Here is a 26,959-nt window from a genome sequence, read left to right on the forward strand (position 1 = left end):
TGGTAACCATTGACTTCAGCTACTAGGCTTTTTAAAACCACCGTAACCCTAATCAAACCATCTCCAGCCGTCACTTCCATCCTTATGCCTCCCACCACCGGCCGCCACCCTACCCTTCTTTCCCCAATTAATCAGACAAACGAAAACGGCAATTACCAATCGTTAAACATAACATGAACCCCAGATCCAAATAACAAAACAACTCCGATCAAACCTTCTTTCCGAGCACAGGTTCGATTTTTGATGTTCGTGGGAGTTACGAATCCGAGACCTATCACATTTCAACTGCGAGCCCGTTCCTTTTGAATCGATCAATTCACAGTGCCGATTCCGAGCCGTTCGTTCCGAATCAACCATCAACAAACGTTTGCATGAAGACGTTCTCAGTTGTTCACCCTGATTAATTTTTGATTCAGATTTCATTTGATCGCATTACACATCCAAAAGCGAGCGTTCGCAGGTGAGATCGTTCATACCATGAGATACACAATTTTGACTTTTCTGTTGACCACCAAGAACGTCCTTGAATCAATTAGGTTTCATTTGTTCGTAGGTAATTCATCATTCTTTCGATTTTGACAGTCTTCGTTTTTCATCACAATCCTTCTCGTTCCGATTGTAATGACGATTTTGATTCCAAGGAAGAAATTGAAAGATTTTTTTTCTGGTATTGTTCCAATTATATGTTCCATATATCCCTTGTGAACACTACTAATCACTTGATCGACCATCTCCATCTTCTTTGTTCAAATTAGGGTTCTTGATTTCAGTTTTTCATTTGTTGTTTTTTTGTTTAATTTCTGATTCTTTTGATAGGAAATGATTAATTTGCTTTTCATTCGAATTTTTTTCCTGATTTAACACTTCATTTATGTAGACAATGCAGGATCTTGACAAGGTTGGATTCTGAAACGGTATCAAGTATGTTTATGTAGATGATTCAATGGATGATATTGGTGAGATTCCAATTCTATTGGAATGGAATCACGAATTCCAATTCTGTTGGAATGGAAAGACGAATTCCAATTCTGTTGGAATTACAGAAGTTGATGCTTGAAGAACAGACCACAAAATTGAAACGGACCACATTATTCTTTTAAAATGTATTAGTTGTTGTTAGATTTTGATGCTTTCTTTCCCGCTTTGATTGTTTTTTAGTTTTATTCTTTAACAACAAATGTAATTTTTAACAATTGTTACCCGTATTCTATAAGAAATAATGTATTTTTTGTTTTTATTCTTCAATTGATTGTTCAAGAATTTGTTATTCTACAAGAAGTTTTTAAATTCATTATCAAGAAACAGGTTCAAGAATATTTTTATTATTTATGGTTCAAGAATATTTTTATTTTTGAATATAATCATAAACATATTCTGTTAGAATGTCCGAATTAAAAGAATTATAATTCTTAAAATCGGATTTTTAAAATTAATAGAAGATCCCTAAAAAAATGCAATTTTCGTTTATTAAATCTATATTAATTGACTAAATTACCCTTGTAATTAATTAAGATGATATTTTCAATTATATTTAATTCAATAATATATATTAATGACTTTCTTAAAATAAGTAAATTTGATTGGCCCACATTTATGCATACAATAACACAATAATTACTTTTAATAGAATAACCTAAGTCTATATATATATATATATATATATATATATATATATATATATATATATATATATATATATATCAGTTCGGAAAATGATATCACGATCCAAGTTGGTATCCAGATCTCCACTACAAACCTTAAACTTCCCAACAAAAATTATGACTCAACTTAAAAAATCTGAAGTACCAATCTTAGAGAGTTATAGTGTTTAACAAAAAAAATATATTCGAATATATATCTAATTTGTCAACATTTAAAGGTATCAAGGAACCAGATAGATGGTTATTTATTCCAAAATGGCCACCACATTTTACATGTGTTGTGTTAGCTTCGTTTAGTTTTAGTGTTGCAATTAAAATTGTTATAATAACTAATTTATAAATAAATTTTACAAAAAAAACCAAAAAAAAATTGAGAAATAAAAATCAAGAGGGTTTTATAAAAAGAAAGTTGGGAAAACAAGAGAAACATGTAAACTTTGCTAAATATTTTATAGCGACTTATTTTGAAAAACATTGATTGTTATCAAACTTAAAACTTGAAATTTAAAAAAAAAAGAAGCTTTTTAATTAGATAATTATGTAGAATACCGGATTGACTATAATTAAGTAACCTTATACGGCTACAAATCCAATACCTGATTTTGTGATTAACATTCTTGTATAATAATAATAATCCATACATCTATTTCTTTAACCGTTTTTGTTGCATCACCAAATTACCACTTCCGATCATCTGACTAAACCCTTGAGGTTTCCCGATAGAGCATAACATCCAGATTTACATTGGAATTTACATATATTAATCCCCGATTTCTGTTGCCGTTGCCGATCAATGGGGTCGCCGGCGGCAGGAATATGCAACTCTCAAAACTCAACGTAAAATTCTTTCTCTTTAATGGTAGATATAATTGGGCATTAATTTGTTTATCCATGGTGTGTTTATAATTATATATATGTGGAGGTTTTGTTAGGAAAAGAATGTTTCCTGGGAGATCTTCCAGCACGGAATCCAAACTAGAGACGTTTTCTTCGCCTTGTAATCATTCGCTAAAAGGCAAGAACAAGATGCATGAAGAAGACGAGGTAAGATTTAAGAATAAGTTCAATGCGGGTTTCTTGATTTTTATTGGCATTCTTATGCAGTTAGTTCGATCATATCTACTTCATTGTTATTCAAATGCTTTGATTCGATACATGTGTGAAAATTGAAATTCTCTACTTTGTAAATAATTAATGATCATCACTTTCTCTATTCTTTAGGGTATCATTATCTCACCAACTTACAGTGGCGTAGTAGAACAAGATTCAGCTAATCGCAAGCACACAGCGATAATGTCTTCCAGTTCAGAAAAACTCACTCGTATAGAAGATCTGATCACGTTAAATCAAGATTCCAGAAAGATCCAAAACAGCTCAAATGTAATCGGGACTTACTCCAACATGATCCAACAAAAACGCAATGAAGTTATGAGAAAGTATCGGGATTTCAAGAAGTTTGATATTGTTGAGGACTATTCTGATCATCACTATAAAGTCAAAGGGCCAAATTCGGAAAAAATGCAGGCAAGTGTAGATTTCGTTTGTCTAGTATGGTGCTTTCTAACTTAATGTACTTAATCGGTATATGAGTGTTATCTTTTTTGTTTTAGTATTTAGATAGAACGAAACTAATTTTTTACAAATTTGGCATCAATTGTATATTAATTGACTTTTACAGCCACACAAAAACTGGGCTAAAAGGATACAAAAAGAATGGCGGATGCTCAAGAAGGCCTTGCCAGGTATATTTTGTTAGATTTCACAACTTCTTTTCATCTCTAGATTGTGATATTTGGGTTGAATTATATTCTTGTTATTTATTTAATTACAGATACAATATTTGTTAGGGTTTATGAATCAAGAATGGATCTTTTAAGAGCAGTGATAATAGGAGCAGAAGGGACACCATATCATGATGGTCTTTTTTTCTTTGATGTGTTCTTCCCTTACAAGTATCCAGATGTTCCCCTAGTATGTCGCATCGATCTCTTCCTTTTTTCTACTTTATTTTTATGGTTTTATTCATTTTAATGAATATTTATAATTAAACGGTTATTTTCAGAAAGTGCATTATCATTCTAGTGGCCTGATAATTAATCCGAATCTTCATTACGATGGGAAAGTTTGTTTGAGCCTTTTAAACACTTGGAGTGGTGGCAAGAATGAGAAGTGGACACCTGGCGTTTCCACTATGCTACAAGTTTTGGTGTCTATACAGGGTTTGATTTTGAATGCAAAACCCTATTTTAATGATCCTATATTTGCACGTCCGAGTGGTTCTAGAACTGGGGAATATCGTTCGATGAAATACAATGAGCGGACTTTGATTTATTCTCTCAAAACTATGGTTTACACCATGAGGAATCCACCTAAGGTATGATTTCTGTAGTTACCTGTTTTGATGCTATTATTGTCTATATCTATAAATTGTTCTATGTGGTGAAATTAACTAGTTATTTCATTTAGGCCATAGAACATGTAGGTATGTCACTTTAATTAAGGCTGTGTTTCGTTTAATTAATGGGACTCTAAAAGTTTCTAAAGCTATTATATATGATAACCAAGGCGTTTCCATCTTTTTCACAAACAAAAAAAAAAAATGAGAACAAGTCTCTATATACCCCATATTATTCCGCCTTTTTACATAACACAATTTTGTGTTATTCTTATTAATTAGTCCTCCCCCCTTTTAAAGTAGGAAAAATTGCAACTTATTCATTAATATATCATGTCTTGTTCCCTCTTTTGGTAAGTCACAAAATTTGCAACTTTTGTTTCATTGTCGATCTCACTTGTTTGGGCAAGACAAAATTTTGTCTGTATCACAAAAAAATTATAGGTTTTGTCGGACAATCATCGGGCCACATATTTTGGGTAGGAGAAAGAAATTGTAATTTTCTTTTTCTAATTGGTATATCACTAATCTTCCATATTTTTGTGTAAAATTTTGTCTCATTTCCTCACATCCTTTTGCATCGTTTTAGGTTGGACAAAAATTACAATTATTGTGTTTTTGACATGAGTCATTTACCAACTTTTTGACAGAACCAAAACTTGTTATTTTGGTATCATTGACAATAGTCTCATCCCATTTTATTTTGCCTAAATTTTGTCTCATGACAACATGTTCTATAACAAAAGGGCTTAACAAATATATGGTTCCGGATATGGGCATGAATTGATATTTTAATAATTTTTTTATGCAGCATTTTGAAGATTTGGTGATTGGGCATTTTCATAATCGTGCAGTTAGTATTTTGACAATTTGTAGAGGTTATACTAAAGGTGTAAGAGTTGGATGTGGTGTTAATGTAGGCGAGGAGAAGAGTTCACATGGATTTCAGAAAAATGTTGAACGGCTCATGAGGACACTTGTTCGGGCATTTGAAAAAATAGGAGTTGATAATGTGGACGAATTCATCCCAGAAATTGTCCCCGAGTTTACCCCCCAAACTCGGAATCTGGCTCAAAAGATAAGGGCATTTTTCTGTATCAAAGGGTGATACTTATAATCATGTAAATAATAGGGAACACTTGTGCGTTTAACATTAGGTTGAGGTTTGACATATAACATTGGTTTTTAATTCTTTAAGCTGTGAGTTTTGTTTTTTTTTTGTTCTTTTGAAAACAATTGACACTAGAAATAGTGGAAAATATCGATTAGATTTCGAATGCTTTTACAATTTAGATGGCTTGTGTTTAAGATTTTTTTTCAGAACTAGGAAGCGAATTTTGGACAATGGCATTTGATTATTGGAGATGACTCAAAAAGTTTTTTCAAAAAAGACTTCAAATCTCCGATGATTCAATTTATAGTAGTGGTGTATCCGTTCAATGTGACGCACTGCAATAAGTTTCATTTTGAATAATAGTTTTTGCACGGCGATCTATTTTCATTCAACGGCCAACGAATAGTATATTTTCGGTAATTTGCTTCCTTACTGTACATGCGTATTATAGTATTATGAAAATTTAAAGTTTAAGTTCAATTTAACTATAATTAATCTTCATTAAATTACAAACTCATATGACAAAAAGTTTTAGTAATTGTAATAATATCTTTTTAACTCATATGACAAAAAAGTTTTAGTAATTATAATAGTATCTTTTGATCATGATATGATATTATGATCATATGATCTTATAAAATACAGACAATTGTTAGGCATGTCAAACCTAACAAATAAATGGGTACAACATTTCTTGTAGTGAACCACAGAGACACGAGACAATCGGTTTATACATTTTTGCGCAAGGTACTTTGATCACAAAAAGTAAAAAGGGGGTTTTGTATGTAACAATTCAAATAAATGAAGCAAGGGACAAACAAATGATTAACTAATTAAAGTAAATTCAGAAATTTTTAAAGACTCCAACTCTATGTATAATGACTTAGCAATGTGATTCCAATATGACATGAAATTTGTTCAATTTTACCAAAATTGGTACTTAAAAGTGTTAACAAGCTCTAACATTTTTCATTCACCACATTAATTAACCAAAATAAGCTCTTTGATTAACCCTAACCTCACTAACCTCATCTAAACAAGCTCTTAGAGTTAGATCGAAAGATTGCATTAAACTTTATGTGAATGTTCCCAAAAACATTCAATACTCCTCACAAGCTCTCGAGCGTCAGAATGTGCGAAAATGATTTACACTAGATTTATTCAAAAGAATTCAATTTAGTGCTTGTTACTTGCTCTATTTCACAAAACAATTACGGATTTTGCAAAATAGATAACTTGAATGATCTAACTCCAATTCAAATGATCAATAAGAACTAAAATCAAATAAAACTTTCGATTGAAACGAAATCAAATTCACTAGATATAAATTAGAAACAAACATCAAGTCAGATGATTAAAATCATAACTAAAAAGTCAATACATAAAGTTGGAGAAACTAGGGTTCTAGCCACACATGGTTAGAACAAGATCACAAGTCGAAAGGATGGATATAGTACGCAATTACAACTTACAAATAAGAGAAATAATGTTTCCAAATGATAAATGATCAAATCCTTGAAAAAGCCTTCGAAATCCTCTCCCTAATAGTGCTCTGATATGATGCGTTCCTCTAAAAATGACCCTAATCCCGTAATATGAAAGATAGGAAAAACTGTAAAAATGCAGTTTTTGGGTCGAACACGGCCCGTGTCGAAATAGGACAAACTGACACGGGTCGTGTTCAGCATGGCCAACAACTCTTTTTTGGTCAAACACGCCCCGTGTCTGTTTTTCAGGGCAAATCGAACACGCCCCGTGTACGCTCCTGCTTCCAAGTCCAATCTTGATTTTTCCAACTTTTTCGTTTTGCATCCAATCATCCCGAAATCTTCACCCGCGCTTCCAAGAACCTCCCAAAATGCGTTTCAACCTTCGGTTTACCTGAAAAGCCCATAAAAGTGTGCAAATAAGGTTGTTCTAGAGACTAACATGACTTTGATGAAATGCAAGAAAAATGAAAGACAATTATGCTAAATGGATGCACAAAAGGGACTAAAAGGTGTGCAAAAAGGTGCACAAAATGCACCTAACAAATCTCCCCAAGCTTAGACATTTTTTGTCCTCAAGAAAGAATAAGAAAAATTTAGACTGGAGAGAACAAAAGAACGATGAACTGAAAAAAAAAAATCAAAATCCAAACTTTGAAACTTAATGTAATAACCAAAACAAACAAACATGAAAGAGATCCAACCCAATTAACCTCATTTTTTTAGCATAGTTGAGAATGTATCTGTCGTGCCTTGAGTCAACTTGGCATTAGTCGCACAATATTATATAACAGTAAAAACAAGTAATGCAACTTAACAGAATCAAAAGTCACAAAAATTGTTCCCTCTTACCAGTATTGAGTCAGCACATGGAATAAATTATGGTCTTACTCTCGTGAAAACACATGTGATGGAAAATATGCTCAGCGATCTTTATTTTACAAAATATGACAATGTCCGACTCCATTTATTTGTTGATTAACAACAATCCTTTTCTAAAAAATCCTTTCTAAAAAAATTTACCCAGATTGGTTACATATTTCAAACCACTTACACCAATCAAAGTAGTTAACAGTCAGTCCCAATGTTATAAGTTCAAGTCCAAGTCCAAGAGGATCTTTTGGCAGCCAAACATTTTTCCTAAATGAGTACAAACAGTGATGCTTATTATTCAATTAAACTATAACTAATGTAAATATAATTATATATACATAACATTTAATTATATTTTTCCTACAAATAAAGCTCATGGCTTTCTTTGAAATCAATGTAACGGACTTCCAACTAACACATCCAAACCAGATGACCTTAGTCTGCTAGATTTAAAGATATCCCTTGGGTTTACTTATTCGAACCTCAAAGGCCACATAATAGCTTTATTTGAATACCTATACATATCTATGTATATTTTTTTTTGTTATTAGCGAACTTTCAACCCAATCTGTCCCAAAAAATTCAGCTTTAGGCGATTAGATGTAGAACACTCCTCCGAGTTTACTCATTCGAGTCCTAAAGGTCACATATTAACTTAATAATAATTTTTTTTGACAAACAAAAGCTAAGACAACACATAATACTCTTTTTAATTTATTTTCTAGGCTTATTTCTTTATATTTTCGTCCTTGACTTTTCTATTGTGGGAACATCTCACGGTCTATTACCGTGAGGGGCTTCTAAGATATTTTTAGGGGACTGATGTCAACATGCAAAGACTCATAAGTATAGTTGGAAATTGTGTCCCCAAGCAGGGTATTTAGAAGGGAATAGACAGAAATGACTTTTTAGAGTGCTGGAAGACTCGGGCATTGAGATTTTATATTTTTTTTTATGATTTCTTGAATTTGGCATTTTGGGTCCAATTGAGCACTTACTACTCATAAGATCGGTCACGTGTCCCAAAGATTGACGCATATTGTTGTTGTGCTTCGGTGTTGAAACCTTTTCATTTTCTACTTTGCACGAGTAGCTTCGGGAGGTGTGTCCATGTGCGATTAGCTTGCTTTGAGATTTTTCAATAAAAGAGCAAGTCTAATCTCAAGACATACGACTCACTTACCAACTCAATTGTTTTTAGAAGATTAGACTTCCTTGGGTTGGATCAAAACAAACATAGAATAAAAATCTTTTTGGATTTTGTTTTTCTCTTTGTTTTTGTTTTTGTTTTTTTGTTTTTTTGTTTTTGTTTTTTTGTTTTTTTTTGCTTTCTCTTTTTTTTAATGAAATGCATGAAAATGAAAATGCATGGAGATGTTTTTTTTAATGCATGGAGATGATCCTAATGTACAACTCTACCCCTCCCCAAGCTTAAATATAAGCATCGTCCCCGATGCTTGGAGAGGGCGGAACAACCTACTGAGCAGGAGGAGGTGGCGGGTGGTACCCGGTTAGGTAAGAGTCCAAAACAGTAATAAGTGCACACAAATTGAAATTTTTGGCAAAATATGGACGATGAAAGATATGGAAAGAATTTACCGAATCGTTATTGGAGCCATGCAGTTGGTGGTGAGAACCTCCTCTTCAACCTCCCTAAGCTTGCCTACAAGAAGTATCAAGCCTACAAGAACAAAACAAATTGTGAAAGTTTAGGACCTAGAGGTTCTTGGAAGAGAGAAATTGTTTTGGGGGTGAGTTATGGGTGAATGGGGTGATAAAAATTGTATTTGAAACATAAATCAATTGTTTTTTGCTGCTGCGTGAACACGGCCCGTGTTGATTTGCACTAAAGTGACACGGGTCGTGTTCAACAAAAAAGGCTGAAAATGGCATTGGACTTTGAACACGACTCGTGTTAATTTGTACTAAACTGACACGGCCTGTGTTGGCGAGGATCTTTCAGGAAAATTTTCAAAAAAATAAGCACGAACCGTGTTAGATTTCAAGAGAAAATGGGCACGACCCGTGTTCGTGTATGCATGCAAATGCTAAATTTTGGACCCTCGAAATCACAAATTGTCCGGAAAAAAATTATTCACCCCGAGATTCATTTTAAAGGTTTGAAAGCATGTTGTAACACATCTGGAACATTAAAAACTAAAAACTTCAAGGAAACGAAAATGTTTTGAAGGAAAAGACGAAAATACCCCCGGGTTGCCTCCCGGTTAGCCGCCCTTGTTTTAAGTCGTTGGCTTGACTTGGACCATTAATATGCTTCGTTCTAAGTATGTGGGCCTCTCCAATACATCAACCTTCTTACCACCTCCTTCAATGGAACATTCAACCTTCCTTTGGCTTTCTTTTTGCGCACAAACCAAGAAGGTCTTAAACCCTTAATATCGAAGATTGTCCACTCAGTCCTTTTATTTATTTATTTAGCAGGGTTATCAACTCTTTCTCTTCCTTCTTTGATAGTTTATTTGAGTTGATGACCGGTTGGGTGCTCTCCTTCACGATATGTATATTCTTTAAAGGGTTCTGTTAGAACAAAGTTCTATTAGGATCGTTAGATTCTATGCAAGCAAACAATTATGAAAGTAATTAAGAACACGAGTATGGCTTTGAATATGTCGTATGATTAATGCTTCAACACCTCAGAAGAGCTCGATAAAGAACTTCAACTGTAGAGGTGTTTTAGGGTTACAAATAATCAACGTTATAATCTTTTTTTATAATGCATACATGCATGCATATATATAGTATAACCCTACCAGCTAATCTAGATAATCACGGATGGACAGGCCCAATCCGGATACAAAACGTAAGGCCCAAGACGCAACACAAATGGACTCAACAATCTCCCCCTTTGCGTCTTTGGAGCCGGAACCTCAATTCTGTTGAACAATAGAAGTCTTCTTCACAGTTTTAAACACCTTCGGTATAATGGCTAAAAGATGGTAGTGAAATGTAATGTACCACCGAAACATGCCTGTAAAATTCTTCTTGTCAGCCTCTGAATTCTGCTTGCACCGATGTATTATGTTGATGATGTGCTCCAAGCAATCTGTGGAAAATAAGTGCTTATCAACCAGAGCAAACAAAAATCTGTGAGCTTCGACTTTGGTAAACATCACAGTGAGATGTGTTGAATCTATTTGGCCCATCTTCATCTTGTTCACATCCACTGGCTTTGGTGTAGGCTTGACTGTTGGCTTCTTGTTCATGACCTTTGCTATCTCCTGATCCATAGCAGCAACTTCACGGATGTAGGAGGCTAACATTCTCTTCAAATGTTCTAGAATGGGCTCATATTCCTTAGGATTAGTGAGTAGAATCTTATATAGCAGAATCCAATCATGAGGATTGAGATTAGGAAGGTCTGCTAGAGAGATAGTCGACACCGTGTTTGCAGTACCACGAGTGATCTTGAAATGGACATTGATAAATCTCCCAGCAGGTGAAGGTTTCAGTACCTTGACTGTAATGATCTTCTGGGCACTCCAAGTCAAGTACTGCGGTTGCCCATACTTCAAATAGAAGTCAATCAGTTCACGGTCAACCTTCAGATGAGGAAAAGGAACCTCAGCAGTCGAATCAAAGCAATGGAACATGAATGCTTTTCTTGTAATTGGCATGTCGAACTGCGAGTCCTTAGAGTTATCACAGTAAAATGAAGCAACAGGTTCCAACCAATAAATACTTGGAAATTCTATTGCCTGATTGACAAGTGTCTCTTTCGTCCACAAGGGAAACAAGTCCTTTTTACAATTCAAGGCTTCTTCTACTTCCTTGTTTCTCCTTTCCCTCTCCTCTGCTTCCTTAGCAACTTTCAAATTGTCATCCAGCTCTCAGTCTCTCTTCTTGCTCTGAAGAGCTTCAGCAATTGTTTCTTCCACATCACTTTCACTATCATCATTGATCTCCTTTCGCTTCATTTGTGAACCAGAACCTGAAGCTACATTATCCTTCAGTTCGGTTGAGACTTTAGTTGAGCACCTTCTGTCTTTACAATTACTCTAGGTTGAACAACACGAGCACCTTCTCCCCCTTGTTTCGGAGGTACAAACCTCTCAGAAACACCCTTCATTTCATGGAGCATTGCAAGGGCAGGAAGCAATTTGGTTGTTAGATGATTTCTGATGGTGAGAGTTAGAATGGGATCATGAACACCAAGGAGATTGGTCAACATGTCCTTTACATCTCCTGCACAGCTTTGAAATACAGCCTGTTCTGTCTTTAATAAAGAAATCTCTTTTTCAGCTTGGGCTAGCTGCACCTTCTGGACTTCAATAGTAGACGCTTGTTTGGCAAGATCTGCCTTCAGAGCACTTTCGGTTGCCAAGTCAGCGTGAAGAGAGGCAAAACGAGAATTCACTGAACTAAAAAAGGAAGTGTTCTCGGTTTGAATAGATGAACGCACAGCTTCAAACTTAGTGCTCTCTTCCTGAAGGGACTTAGAAAAGGAATCCACAGAGGCTTATACTTTTGCTGCACTTGTATCAGCATGACCTTTCAATGATTCAAGAAAAATCTGAGTTGTGTGAACAATCTCAGGAACATCATTTGTTGGCTTTTTGCAGGAAGAAGTAGACGCATCGATGGCTTTAGTTGATTTTTCAATTGACGATGAGTATTGTTCTATGGCAGTTTCCAGGAAAGCTTTGAGAACCACACCACTATAAGCCTTGCTGTCTTCAAGCAAACGATCCAGCTTTTCATGAATACCCTGCAAGTGTTGGCTGTTGATAGGAGCATCATGATCTTCATCAGTGGGAAGCCGGTATGGACTGAAGTATGTAGAGTCATACTCATCATTATCTCCACTGAGAGTGGCACCAGAATCGGTTGAGTTGGTAGGTGAAAGAGGTTTAGTGATGACGGGAGTTTCTGTTACAGTAGTTGCCCCCGCATCAGATACGTTGACTTCTACTGTTGGGTCAGGAATAGTAGTAGTGGTCGATTGGGAAATTATGGGAGGTGGTAATGGAATTATGGAAATAGGAATTAAAGTGACTGGTGGTGGTGGTGGTAAAGAAGTGGTTTCTTAAGAAGTGATAGGTGGAGGAACAATAGGAACAGAGACTGGAACATTCTGTTTTGGTGATTGAGGTGGGGTAGGAGTTTTGTCATGAATGGGTTCGGTTGGGGTAGGAGAACGAGGAGGAGTGTTAGCTCTCGGTGTTGCATGACGAACTTCCTCTTCTTCTTCATCCTCTTCATCGTGTTGAGAACTAGGAGGAGTAGGACTCTTGGACCTTCTTGCCATCCTTTTGATTTTCTTGGGCTTGGAAGACTCTTCCTTATCAAACTTGCGCTTCTTCGACTTAGAAGACTTAGACTTTCCCTCCTCAGTTGGCTCTTTCTTTGAAATTCTTTTCCCTCGGTTGTTAGAACTCTCGGTCCAGTAGGAGTAAGTTTTCGATAGTCAGCCATGACGTGACTCTCGGCTGTGACACACCGATACATCGACTCAGGAATTGAGCCATTGTGAGGGAACTTGTGTGGATCCGAAATAATGATCTCCTTCGTGTGAAAGGTAGCAATAGACGCAAGCAGAACATCTTTCATAACCGGAATATCCAATGAATTGATCGCCCTTCTCGTAATAAGAGTCCAAAATCTTCCACATGATACTTCAGAATGCCTCGTAGAAGTATTGAGGCTCTGCACCACCTGAGACCAGATAATCGTCCCATAATCAAGATTAATTCCGTTGTAAAGACCATAAAGAAGGGTCAGGAAACCCTTGCTAGTGCCATTTGATCCACCACTTCTTTCTGCCAAACCCTTAATGAGTAGAGTAAGCAAACCATTCCACTGAGATGGCAAACCAGACTTCTTTACTTTGGTAATGGTGGTGAGCACATCTGTATACCCCATCTCGTAGAGCATCGAGAATAATTGAGTCGTCGTGATAAAATCTGGCGAGATGACAGAGGAATCTACGGCAAGATGCACTAATGAACAAAATCTTCCCTTGGAAATAGAAGTCTTTTTATCATGGATTTGAAAGTAGATGCGCTCTTTGTTCTTGTCATATTGCGCAGTAGAATAAACTTGGGATAAAAGCGACATTGGGACAGCTTCAACTTGAGTTAGGGCTAAAACCAGCGGTGAGTATTTCAAACATTCAACGACGTGCAGCATATATGAATCATACAGAAACGGGTTAAGTTCGATGATCATATTTTGATTTGGCCTGATTGAAAGCAATGTAGACGACGCAGTCTGATCATGTATTGAGGAAGAAGTTGCCATTGTTGATCGAAGAAGGAAGATGAACATTTGATACTTGCCTTGTAAGTTTGAGAGAATTTGTTGCTGGTAAAAGACAAATAAAACGAGAAACCCTTTATATACCATCGCCAGGAGATAGAAAAATCATGATGATAATGACGCGATCACTGAAACGTCGCCTGAAAAAGCGCGATGTGACAATGTGGTTACTCCTAGGTATACGTCAGCACGCATGGGTATAGAAACCGTTCAAATTCACGCGCCCAAATCTTATCGTTAATCGTCGTTTGAAATTCTGAGTAACCCCTCTTTTGACTTCAATAGAGAAACAAAGATCGAACCAAATAGTGAACAGAATGTGGGAAAATAGAATTTTCGTGCATTAGAGTGTCAAAAGATAAAGAAATAAAGCAAATGTGTATGGGATGTGAGTGATGTCTCATTATAAGACAAAAAGCAGAAGATTCCGGGCAAGAATCGCTTCCTTCATAGTCAAGAGAGACTTGAAGTGCTTGTGTGGTTTCCCGAAAAATAAGATCAAGTGTTTGTTAATAAACATTGAAAGGCTTCCTTTAATTATCAGGTTTAGGGTAGCTTATCTTCAACCGAATATCGAGTCTTAACATAAGACAGAATATTGGAAGAAGTACTTGTGAGACCGATGTGGTCTGTTGAACAAGTAGGTGGGATATAAGTTGGAGTGACAAGTGAAGAAATAGAAATCTCAAAAACAAAATTAAACTGGATCTTTTTGGGAAGAGAAGCCTTGGTTTTAGACAATTTCATAAAAGACCACGCAAAAATAAAAAGAGATTTCATTGGGTAACCAGTAAGTTCTTGAATATAATAATTCACCATCAATTCATTATAGGTGTTGGATTTTGGGTTTCACTCAGCACGTGGTATACGTATCTAAGATCACTAACACAGATTTTGTGCAACCATAAACCTCAGTGGTAAGGGCCGAGAGTCTCAAGGGTTACAATAGTGAACCGAAAGTAGATGGAGAATATAAGAAAGATGGCTAGAGAACCGAAAGTACCTTATGCTATAAAGACGTGACAAGCAGAAAAACTCTTAACTCATATGAGAAGATTAAGGTAGCTCTAGACTGAGTTGATTTTAACAGCCTGATTGGGAAGATACGATAGGTATAGATCGAATCATTAAGGTCTACTCAAAGTCATAGAGGCTTTGGTCAACATGCAGCAGCACGCTTCTAGGGACTTGTAACTAGTTCTCTTATGGAAATAATTGTACCTGCCTTAGCTCCAAATTCAGTTGTACTTGTACTCTTGTGACCTAATTAAAGTAAGAACAAACAAACACACCACACAAACAACACAAACAAACAAAACGAAAAATAAAAAAAAAACAGAAATAGAAAATATTTTTGGATTTTTGAAATTTTCTGAAAAAGAATAAAAACAGAAAGAGAAAATATTTTTGGAATTTTTTGAAAAAGAATAAAAACAGAAAGAGAAAATAAATAAGCATAAACCATATTAAAGACAAGAGAAAGAAAAATGTACATACTTTACAACCGAAACCTTATCTTAAAAGAGTGAAGCGAAATAGACCGAGTGGTCGGTTCATTTCGGTTCCTTAAATTTCCAGAGCCGAAATAGACCGAGCGGTCGGTTCATTTCGGTTCCTTAAATTTCCAGAGCCGAAATACACCGAGCGGTCGGTTCATTTCGGTTCCCGAAAATTATGGAGCCGAAATAGACCGAGCGTTCGCTCCATTTCGCCTGTCTAATTTTTAGTGAGAGATTTGAGGATTCGGTACCGACTCTGCTTCCATCATACCCAAGACTTGTAAGATTTTGTTAAAGAGTGCTTCAGGTAATGCTTTAGTAAATATGTCGGCTAGTTGATCAGTAGATCGAACAAAATGCACTTCCACGTTCCCATCTTCTACATGATCTTTGATGAAGTGATATCTAAGTGCAATGTGCTTAGTTTTTTAGTGTTGTACCGGATTGTGACAAATCCTTATTGCACTTTCTGAGTCACAATAGAGAGGAATTTTCTTCATACTCAGCCCATAGTCTCTCAGTTGGCTTTGAATCCAAATTACTTGAGAAGTGCAAGATGCTGCAGCTATATACTCAGCTTCGGCTGTGGATAGTGACACGCAGGTTTGTTTCTTGGACTGCCAGCTCACTAGTTTTCCATCAAGAAATTGGCATCCACCGGTAGTGCTCTTTCTGTCCAGACCACATCCTCCTAGATCAGCATCAGAAAAGGCTTGAATGAAGAATCCAGATCTTGCAGGATACCAGAGACCGAGAGATGAGGTTCGCTTCAGATAACGAAAAATGTTCTTCACAGCTACCATGTGAGGTTCTCTTGGATTAGCTTGAAATCTAGCACAATAACAAACAGAAAACATAATGCCCGGTCTACTAGCTGTTAGATACATAAGGGACCCTATCATTTGACGATAAAGAGTTATGTCAACAGCAGGTTTTTCCAGAGATGGTGTTAACTTAGTGCCAAAAGCCAAAGGAACTTTCACTTTTGAGTCTCCCGCCATGCCAAATTTTGTTAGTAGGGTCTTTGTATACGCCTCCTGGTTGATAAAAATACCTTCTGGTCCCTGTCTAATATTCAAACCAAGGAAAAAATTAATTGGACCCATTGCACTCATTTCAAATTTAGTCTCCATCAACTTCCTGAATTCAACTGTTAAGCTAGGATTCGTGGAGCCGAAGATGATGTCATCGACATAAATCTGAACTATCATAAGATGTTCGCCTTCCTTCTTTCGAAAGAAGGTTGGGTCAACCGAACCTTGCTTAAATTTCGACATTTTCAGAAAGCGAGTTAAAGTTTCATACTAGGCCCTCGGTGCTTGCTTTAATCCATAGACAGCTTTATCTAGCATATAGCAATGATCAGGGAATTTCTCGTTTACGAATCCGGGCGGTTGCTCAACATACACTGTTTCTTCTAATTCTCCATTCAAGAAAGCGCATTTGACATCCATCTGGAAAACTTCGAAGTTTTTATGAGCAGCATATGCCAAGAAGATTCTTACTGATTCCAACCTAGCTACTGGAGCGAAGGTTTCTTCATAATCTATCCCTTCCTCTTGACAATATCCTTTCACCACCAACCGAGCCTTGTTGCGAATGACATTCCCTTCTTTGTCCAATTTATTTCTAAATACCCATTTCAAGCCGACCACAGAAGCATCTTTTGGTGTAGGAATCAACCTCCAAACTTGGTTTCGTTCAAACTCGTGGAGCTCATCCTGCATTGCTTGAACCCAATCAGAATGATCAAGAGCAGCATCAACTGTTTTCGGTTCTATCTTGGAGATAAACGAGTTAAACATACAAAATTCCACTTTAGAGAATAATGCTGTTTGTTTCGCTTTCAGTTGAGAACGAGTAAGAACTTTCTCATAAGATTCACCAATGATCTGTGCTTTGGGATGGTCTTTGGTCCATTTTGCTAACGGAGGATAGTTTGGATCATATGCTGGATCCAGTTCAGCATCCACTTCTACTTCAAATTCTGATTGATCGTCATCACCTTCGTCAGTTGTATCTTCTTTCTCCCCCTTGACTGGCGAAGTGTAACCGGTGGCAGCATCAGAGTTTGCATTCTCTGTGGGAGTTGGATCCTCCCCCTCAATTGGACTACTATTGGGTGGTTTTGGAGCTGAATTATCCCCTTCGGCTGGATCTTTATGAGTTGGGGAAGGATTTGAATTCTCCCCCTCGAAAGATACTTCAGTTGTTTTTGGTGCTGTTGAACTCTCCCCCTGGAACTTTGAGCCATTGCTTGGAGAGGCATTAGAGGATTGACCACCTTTAGCTTCAGGAGGTTCACTTTCCATTTCTTTGGCAGCTTTATCGATGATCTTTTTGTGATTATCAATTCGGTTGTCTGCTGCTCTCGCCTCTGAGTGTGTCGCTTTCTCTGGTTCATCAAACAGCCGAATGTACTCTTCAAACAAGTTGGATATGGAAACCGAGACTTGTCCAGATTCTGGAAATATTTCACCTAAGTCACATTCACTTCTTTGAACTTTCTTCATATAATTATCGTCAAAGGTGACATAATAGGTTTCTTCAATTCGTTTAGAGCGTTTATTCAACACTCTGTATGCTTTTGATGATAGCGAATAACCCAGAAAGATGCCCTCATCGGCTTTGACGTCAAACTTGTTTCGGTTCTCCTTTGAATTGAATATAAAGCACCTTGAACCGAACACATGGAAAAATTTGACGTTGGGCTTTCGGTTGTTTATGATCTTATATGGAGTTATTGAAAATCTCTTGTTAAGCAATGATCGGTTCTGAGTGTAGCACGCGGCTGCAACTGCATCAGCCCGGAAGTATAGAGGAAGAGAGGCGAAACTAAGCATGGTTCTGGCAGCCTCACACAAAGAACGGTTTCGTCTTTCAACAATCCCATTCTGTTGAGGTGTATAAGGGGCCGAAAAATTGTGAGTTATCCCCTTGTCAGCCAGAAAGTTCTCAAACTCGTTATTCTTGAATTCCAGACCGTTGTCACTTCTGATATTCCTCACCGTCTTTCTCAGCTGCACCTCCACTTGCTTGATGAATGTCTTCAACTTGGGAGTTGCATCTGACTTCTGTTTAAGAAAGAAAACCCAGGTGAAACGTGAAAAATCGTCTACAATTACTAGAATGTACTTACTACCACCAATGCTCTCAATAGCAGAAGGTCCACATAAGTGAATATGTAGAAGTTCAAGAGCCTCAACAATCTTCGTATTGATTCGTGTAGGGTGGCTCTTCCTGCTTTGTTTGCCTATTTCACATGCTGCACACAGATGCTCCTTGTCGAACTTGAGAAGAGGGAGTCCTCGAACGTGATCACCAAGCACCAACTTATTAATGTCTTTGAAGTTCAGGTGCGATAATCGTCGATGCCATAACCAGCTGTCATCTGTGTTCACCTTTGACAACAAACATACTGCTGGTTTCCCTCGTATTGGGGTGAGATTCAAAGGATACATCTCTCCCTTACGTTCAAACTTTAGCAGAACCTTTTTCGATTGCTTTTCAATTATTTCAGAACCCTCATCATCAAAGGAAACTTTCAAACCTATGCCCACAACTAGTTGTGATACACTAATGAGGTTATGCTGTAATCCTTCCACATAAGCCACTTTGCGAATTGAGAAATCTCCATTGGTTATTATTCCATATCCCTTAATTGTTCCATAAGAATTATTACCATACTTTACACACCCACCATCTTTTAGGGACCGAAACTCCCTCAACTCTTCCTTCCTTCCTGTCATGTGACGCGAGCAGCCACTGTCTATATACCATTCATCATCGAACTGCTCGTCACTGATTACCTGTAAATTCAAGCAGATTTAGGAACCCAAAGTTTCTTGGGTCCTGGTGAGTCTTTCACAGAAAAAGGAATTACAGCAGAAATATCAACCAAATATGTTCTTTTTACTAAAGTGGTTTGATCTTTTCTTTTAATGGTATACACCTTGATTTTAGTTTTATCTTCTTTAATTTTTGGTGCATTAGATGGTGTATTGTTTGATGGTTTAGAATTTTTCTTATGAATCCTAGGGTTAGCTGACTTTTTCCCATTATAATGCTCAGAATCTGATGTTAGCTTTTCCTTTCCTTTGATGTCCTTCATAGAATTTGTTTTGCATCTGAGTTTGGGACCGAAACTGGGTTTAGGACCGAAACTGGGTTTAGGACCGAAACTAGACTTTCGGTTCTGAGTGAAGGTGTTGGAACCGAAACTAGACTTTCGGTTCTGGGACTTGGAATAGTAGGAATTTGGACTGAAATTGTCCTTTAGTTTTTCCTTTCCTTTGTCCGTTGGTTCTTTCTTAGGAGGCTCATAGTTGGAATTTTGAGAATTCCAGTGCCTTTTTCGCTCATTCAGATTCTTGGCATATCTCTGATTTCTTAAGCGTTTCTGTTCAGCTAACTCCTTCTGAGATTTGTGGATATTGAAGCTAGACTTTGGCTTTTCCTTTTGACTTTCGGGTGTCTTTGTTGGAGCATGTGGTTCTGTCATAGTCTTGGTTGGAACTTTCGGTTCTTCCATTGGTTCCTCAGGGATTTCTTTGGTTCCACTTGTGCTTGGTTTGTCAAAGCTCGAGGGTTTGTTGATGGGTTCAGCAACATATCTTCCTTTAACCCTCCAAGAGGTCTGCTCAGACAAGCCTACGGTTTCGTCTGCGTTGTCAATAGGGGCTGACCAGAAGTAGTCGTCACACCCTTCAGCATTATCTTTGTCGACCAAGATCCTTAACTCTGCCGTTTGCTTTGGAGTGACTCCTGTAACTGCATAAACCTGATTTGGCACAATTTGAACCTTTTGATAAACCAAAGCTTTTTCTTTGAGTTTATGTATCTTGTCTTTTGACAGACGAGCGAATTCAATCGAGTTTTCAGAAATAAGGGGTTTCTCATGCTCGATTTCGCTTTTCATAAACTCAGAGCAATCAACAACGTCTTCTACTGAGATTTCACTCATCTCACTTTCCTCATCAAATTCAGACGTGTTTTCTAAGTTTATTTTATGTTCAGAAAGCAATTTTGCATTAGACGAGTCAAATGATTCAATGGTTTCGGACTTTAATTTTAACCTATCATTTTCATCTAAAAGATCTTTGAGCATACATTTATGTTCCTTAGAGTCAATGAAGGATTCTATTTTGTCCAGTCCAATTTTGTAAGACATGGATGTCTCTTCTGAAGACACTACAGATTCACATTCTGCAATGACCTCATCTTCCTTAAATTCAAGAAAGGGCAGAATCATCTTGTGAATTTTCTTTCCTATCTCACAACTTAAATGCAATTGAGCAATATTAGTATATAAACGCTTAGCAATTAAACAAAATACATTCCTTTGTTTCAAAAAGTTTAAGTTGTCTCTTTGCAAATAAATACTTTCATCCCTAGCCCTAACTAACTCTGCCTCCTTCAACTCAATCCACATCCTTCTTTCCTCACTTTTTGAAGATACCCTGCTGAGTTGGTCAGTTAGGTTAGAATTCGCTAAGCGAGTTTGCATGAGACTACCACTTAAGTTATTAAATTTAAATTTTAATTCATTTAACTCTTCTTCATAATCTGTTATTGGAAGTTTAAGTGATTCAAGGATGGATTGTACCTTTTTGATCAAACGATCGCAGTCGTTGATCTTTTCACTAACAGGATTTGCTGCAAAACATTTGTTCTCGGTCAGGTTCGGTTCATCATTTGCGCTTTCGGTTGATGAACCAGCAGTGACAATTAAACACTTTCCAGCCGAACCCACTTCCTTTGCCACATAAGCCTTTCCATGAGTGGGCTTTCTTACCTCTTCATCTTCAGAATCGGTTGACCAAACTTCAACGCCACCGAACTCATCTTCATCATCATTCTCCTGTACAATCAAGGCATTCATAGAACTGTTAGTCGCCTTCTTTTTCTTGATCTCTTCCAGCTTTCGCATATAATACGCCTCATCGTCTTCACCATCTCTTTTCTCAGCCATTTTCCTTAACATGCAATCTTTGGCAAAATGGTTCTTGCCATGACAATAATTGCAGTCGTATCCAGAGTCTCCTGCTAGCTTGCTCTCCTTCTTCTCTTCATCCTTTTGAGAGGAGATTTTCGCTTCATCCTTCACTTTCTCAGAGCTGTAACTTCCCTGCCAGTTTCGATTCTTGTTGAGAGGAAATTTTCTCCGTGCAAACTTCTTAGGATTGGATACCATCATAGCATACTCCTCGTTTGTTAGATCACACTCAGACATATCAGACCCTTCTTCTTCTTCTGCAACACTTTTTCCTTTTGAGACAAGTGCCAGCGATCCCACACCAGAAACTACTTTCGTTTCTTTGGTTACAACACTTTCATGGGACTTAAGTATTCCCACCAGTTTCGCTAGAGAATAAGACTTAAACTGTTCATGAGCTTTTACAGTTGAAACCACAACCATCCATTCCGGTCTTAGCCCGTTCATGAAAGTTACTTTCTGCTCGATCAACTTCCTCTCTATTCCATGCTTGATCATCTTACTTAGGAGATGATTGAACCGATCGAAAGTCTGTATGAGCTTCTCCTCAGGTTTCTGTTCGAAAACTCCAAATTCTGACAGTAGCAAGGTTTGAATGGAGTGTTCTAGATCTTCATCGGTCGAATAGAGTTCTTTCAACCTATCCCAGATTTCTTTGGCCGTCGAGCATGAACCAACCAACCGAAAGGTGTCAGATTGTAAGGCGAATCTGATCATCCTCATGGCCTTCACATTACATACCAATTTGTCTTTCTCGTCCTATGGCATCTTGTCTACATCCGCCACCAGCTTGTTGTATTCCTTTTGGGACTTGACAGTTGTGTTCGTTGCTGAGTGAACAAACGGCCCAAGTGTGATAGCTTCCCCGATGAGATAGCCATTATCTTCAGATCCAACCACGTAGTCTTCGAAGTGATGAGCCCATACTTCGTAGTCTTGAGTGTAGAGAATGGGTATTCTGGTTGTAGATCCAATGCTGTTTGAGATGTTGATGGGATTTGTTTGCGAATCTTCGTGAGACATGGTGGGCTGCTAGAATCAAACCTGTAAACTTGAGATTAAGGTTTTATCAGAAACAGAGTTACTGTCGATATGAAGAAGACGGCCTCTATTTATACGATAAAAGCGGAAACCCTAAAGAATTCTGAATACAGAAGGAATGTGTATTGATCACACAGTTTCCTGCTCTGATACCAATTGTTAGAACAAAGTTCTATTAGGATCGTTAGATTCTATGCAAGCAAACAATTATGAAAGTAATTAAGAACACGAGTATGGCTTTGAATATGTCGTATGATTAATGCTTCAACACCTCAGAAGAGCTCGATAAAGAACTTCAACTGTAGAGGTGTTTTAGGGTTACAAATAATCAACGTTATAATCTTTTTTTATAATGCATACATGCATGCATATATATAGTATAACCCTACCAGCTAATCTAGATAATCACGGATGGACAGGCCCAATCCGGATACAAAACGTAAGGCCCAAGACGCAACACAAATGGACTCAACAGGTTCGGTGGAGGTTTTGATCCCAAATCTTGTGCTTGCTCCGCCGGTGGAAGGAGTTTGGATTTTGTTGTAGGTAGCTTGGATTTCATTTCATAAATCCTCATATGCTTCTTGTCATCAATAAACTCCAAAATCTCCAGCACCACGTTATTTATATGAAACTCCTTTGCAAGTTCTTTGGCTTTGTCCCTGTCTAGTTTTCGTGACAAAACTAACTCTATAAATTCATTGTTAGACAAGTTTAAACCTTTTTTAGTTGAGGGTTGGATCATATTCACAAGATTGACAGATTGAACATCGGAAGGAACCTTTTTTGCTTCATGAATATTGAAGTTGATAACTTCACCATCAAATTCCATAGTTAAAGTTCCGTTGTAGACATCAATTTTTGTTTTAGAAGTTTTAAGAAAAGGTCTACCCAAAAGTATGGAACTTGAACTTGGAGAGTCATCATCTCCCATATCTAGAACATAAAAATCAGCTGGGAAAACAAATTCATTGACTTGCACTAACATGTCCTCTAGTACACCTTTTGGGTGTACTATTGATCGGTCGACAAGTTGGATGATCACACCGGTTCTGTTCAATGTTCATACACCAATTGATTTAAAAATAGAATATGGTAGGACATTTATGGATGCACCTAGATCAATCATGGCTCGAGGTACATGAAGATTCCCTAATTTTCAGGGCACGGTAAAGACACCAGGATCCTTGCACTTCGGGGGCATCCTCTTTTGAAAAACCGCGGATACATTTTCCCCGACTGTTATAGTTTGGTTTCCTTTTATTTTCTTTTTAGATACATAAAGATCCTTAGGGAACCTTGCATATATAGGTACATGCTTGATGTGCTCGAGGAGTGGGATGTTGATTTGAACTTTTTGAGCATTGCATGATCTCACTATCCTCCCGTTCTTTCTTCGTGCTCTTTAATTTTATGGGAAATGGAGCAGGTGTGGCTTTAGATTCAGTGAAGAAGGGATTCTTTTTGGTTGTTTTATCTTCCTTCTTCTCTTCTTTCGTTGCCTCTTCAACCATTATTTCTTCTTCCTCTTGATCAACCGACACTTTTGGACCATTGTAACTCTTTCCGCCTCTCAATGTGATGGCACACACATTATGCCTTGGGTTCGTTTCTGTTTGGGCGGGCAACTTTCCTTGAGATTGTAGTTTGCTTACAAAATTAGAAAGCTGTGAAACTTGTTGCTCTAAGTTCTTTATTCTTGCTTTTGTTTCTTGTTGGAAAGCTTGTGTACTAGTTGCCAAACTTTTAACTATGTCTTCCTAAGACATACGTGATGAACCCACTTGTTGAGGAGGGTATTGTGGCTCTCTTGGCTGAAAGTTCTGTGGTGGAAAAGATGGTCTTTGCTGGTATTGATGTGGTTGACCTGGTTGATAACTCCCCTATTGATTTCCTCCCCAACCTTGATTGTTGTTCCATCTTTGGTCACCCCGTGGCTGATCGTATCCTCTTTGATTCGATCTGGAGTAGCCTCTTATGGCTTTTGCTTCTTCATAATATTCTTCTTGAAGTTGTGGGCACATATTGGTTGGGTGTCCCGCATGAGTGCAAATACCGCAAGGGTGGGGTGTGGGTTGCACACATTTATCTTTAGTTAGCATCTTTACCACTTTTGTAAGCTCGGACAGTTGGGCTTCAATTTGAGGAGTTTGGACTTCTTTTACACCTCGGGGTGCATCCGTGTACCATTCTTCATCATGACTTGAATGCTTAGAGTCTTCAGCCATGTTCTTGATTAGGTTGCAGATTTCGGTTGGGGTCTTGTCGGGTAAAGATCCTCCGCTTGAAGCATTAAGAAGCCTTCTTTCCATTGGAGTCATGCCTTCAATGAGGTATTGGAGGAGCTGGTATTCGATGATTCCATGCTTTGGACAACATGCACAAAGTTTCTTGAATCTCTCCCAATATGTATGAAAGGCTTCTCTTTTATGTTGCGTGATTCCAATGATTTCCCTCCGTAGGGATGAAGCTTTCATCTAGGGAAAATATTTGTCCAAAAACAATCATGCTAGATCTACCCATGTAGTAACCGTTCCCGGTGGAAGGTTATAAAGCCAATCTTTTGTTGCATCTTGCACTGCGAATGGGAATGCCCTAAGCTTGATTTGGTCTTCAGTGACATTGTGTGGTTTCATGCCAACACACACAACATGGAACTCGGTGAGGAACTTGTGAGGATCTTCATTTTCAAGACCCCTAAAGTTTGGGAGTAAGTGGATGAGTCTGGACTTTAGTTCAAGGTTTGTGGCTATCGGAGAGGTGATGCAAAGAGGTTGTTGAGTAACCTCCTGTCTCACCCATTGACGAAGGGTTTGTTTGGGTGGTGGATTTGAGGTGGATTTGGAGGAACTTCATTCCCTCCACGGTTATATCCCATGGTGTGAGCAGGGGTTGAAGTTTCTGTGGGTGTGGAGTGTGGGATGTTATGAGTAGGTGTAGAGGGTGGAGTGGTACTTCTGGATAAGGATGGTTGAGGTGAGAGTGAGAGGGATTCTGTTTCGGTTTCTAACACACTTGAGAGGGGTATATCCTCCTAAATGTTAATGATCGGAGGGGTAGATGATGAAGAAGTCTCGGAACCCGGTTGCCTCTTACAAGGCTTGGCTTGCTTCCGTAACCTCTTTGCACTCTTCTCTATCTCCTAGTCAATTGGCAATGGTGTACCTGTACGAAAAGATCTTGGCATAAAACAATTAGTAACACCGTGCCCCCGACAACGACGCCAATTTGTTAGGCGTGTCAAACCCAACAAATAAAGGGGTACAATATACTCCAAAAGAACACTACTATATTGCACTAAAAGGTAGTTCAAGGCAAGCAGAGTCGAACCACAAAGACACGAGACAATCAGTCTATGCCTCTTTTCGCAAGGTACTTTGGTCACCAAAAGTAAAAAGGGGGTTTTGTATGTAACCATTCAAATAAATGAAGCAAGTGACAAACAAATGATTAACTAATTAAAGTAAATTCAGAAATTTTTAAAGACTCCAACTCTATGTATAATGACTTAGCAATGTGATTCCAAGATGACATGATATTTGTTCAATTCTACCCAAATTGGTACTTGAAAGTGTTAACAAGCTCTAACATTTTCCATTCACCACATTAATTAACCAAAATAAGCTCTTTGATTAACCCTAAACTCACTAACCTAATCTAAACAAGCTCTTAGAGTTAGATCGATAGATTGCATTAAACTTTATGTGAATGTTCCCAAAATTTTCAATACTCCTCACAAGCTCGGGAGCGTCAGAATGTGCGAAAATGATTTACACTAGATTTATTTAAAAGAATTCAATTTAGTGTTTGTTACTTGCTCTATTTCACAAAACAATTACGGATTTTGCAAAATAGATCACTTGTGTCACACCCCCAAACCGGAACGGCGGAAACGTTCGGGGGCGGAGGACGTCATGCCCAGTATCACAACAATTGTACAATAGTAATCAAAGCAACAACAACCATTTCATTGATAACATATAGTTTACATTGTAATTGTTTTACATAAGTTTAACTTTTAAAAGTAAACAACAAAACTAAGACTTGGCACTATGATGCTCCGTCTTCTCGAAACCTGTATGCATACTTGACTTACTAATTTCCTGAGAATACAAGTAGTTTGAAAGAGTATCAGCATTAAAGCTGGTGAGTGCATAAGTATTTTTGTTGTAAAAGAGATACGTCCTTTTGTTCTTTGGAAAAATGAAATGTTGCCTTAGAGTCTTAAGACCAAGTTATATTCGTGTTTCTCATGTTATTAAAGAACATTTCAAAATTCGAAAGTCTAGTAAGCAAAATACGTTCCTGGTGCGATTTCTCGGTGTGTACCTGTTAGTAAAGTTTTTAGATCGAACGGATCCACTACGTGTTTACTAAGATGCTACTTTCGTAAGTAAATCTCCATACTTCAAATAGTATATGTAGTTTTGTACGTGCATAAAACCCCTTTTTGTGTGGTTCTTAAGTCTCTAATGTTTCTAGAAAATCCTATATTTTCCATAAAGTATGTTATAACCTCTATTGAACCAAGGCCGAAATATGTAAGTATAAGCACCATACTTAGTTTACAAGTGTGTAGTTTTGCTATTAAGAAAACTAGTTTGAAGATGTCCTCACT

At 37.5% G+C, this 26,959-nt stretch overlaps 1 protein-coding gene across 1 annotated transcript; it reads left to right on the forward strand.

Annotated features, from left to right (window-relative positions):
- Window positions 1-2,454: 2,454 nt before the first annotated feature.
- On the forward strand, window positions 2,455-5,184 carry LOC145140205 (putative ubiquitin-conjugating enzyme E2 38). Its single transcript, XM_079073774.1, has 7 exons — window positions 2,455-2,498; window positions 2,594-2,705; window positions 2,883-3,185; window positions 3,340-3,403; window positions 3,493-3,632; window positions 3,724-4,035; window positions 4,868-5,184. Exons 1-7 carry the CDS (start codon window positions 2,455-2,457, stop codon window positions 5,162-5,164), a joined length of 1,272 nt encoding a protein of 423 aa, XP_078929900.1. The 3' UTR covers window positions 5,165-5,184.
- The last annotated feature ends 21,775 nt before the right edge of the window (window positions 5,185-26,959 follow it).

This window comes from Lactuca virosa, chromosome 9 (genome assembly GCF_052849685.1).
Source record: "Lactuca virosa cultivar CGN04683 chromosome 9, Lactuca_virosa_CGN04683_v6, whole genome shotgun sequence".
NCBI lineage: Eukaryota > Viridiplantae > Streptophyta > Magnoliopsida > Asterales > Asteraceae > Lactuca > Lactuca virosa.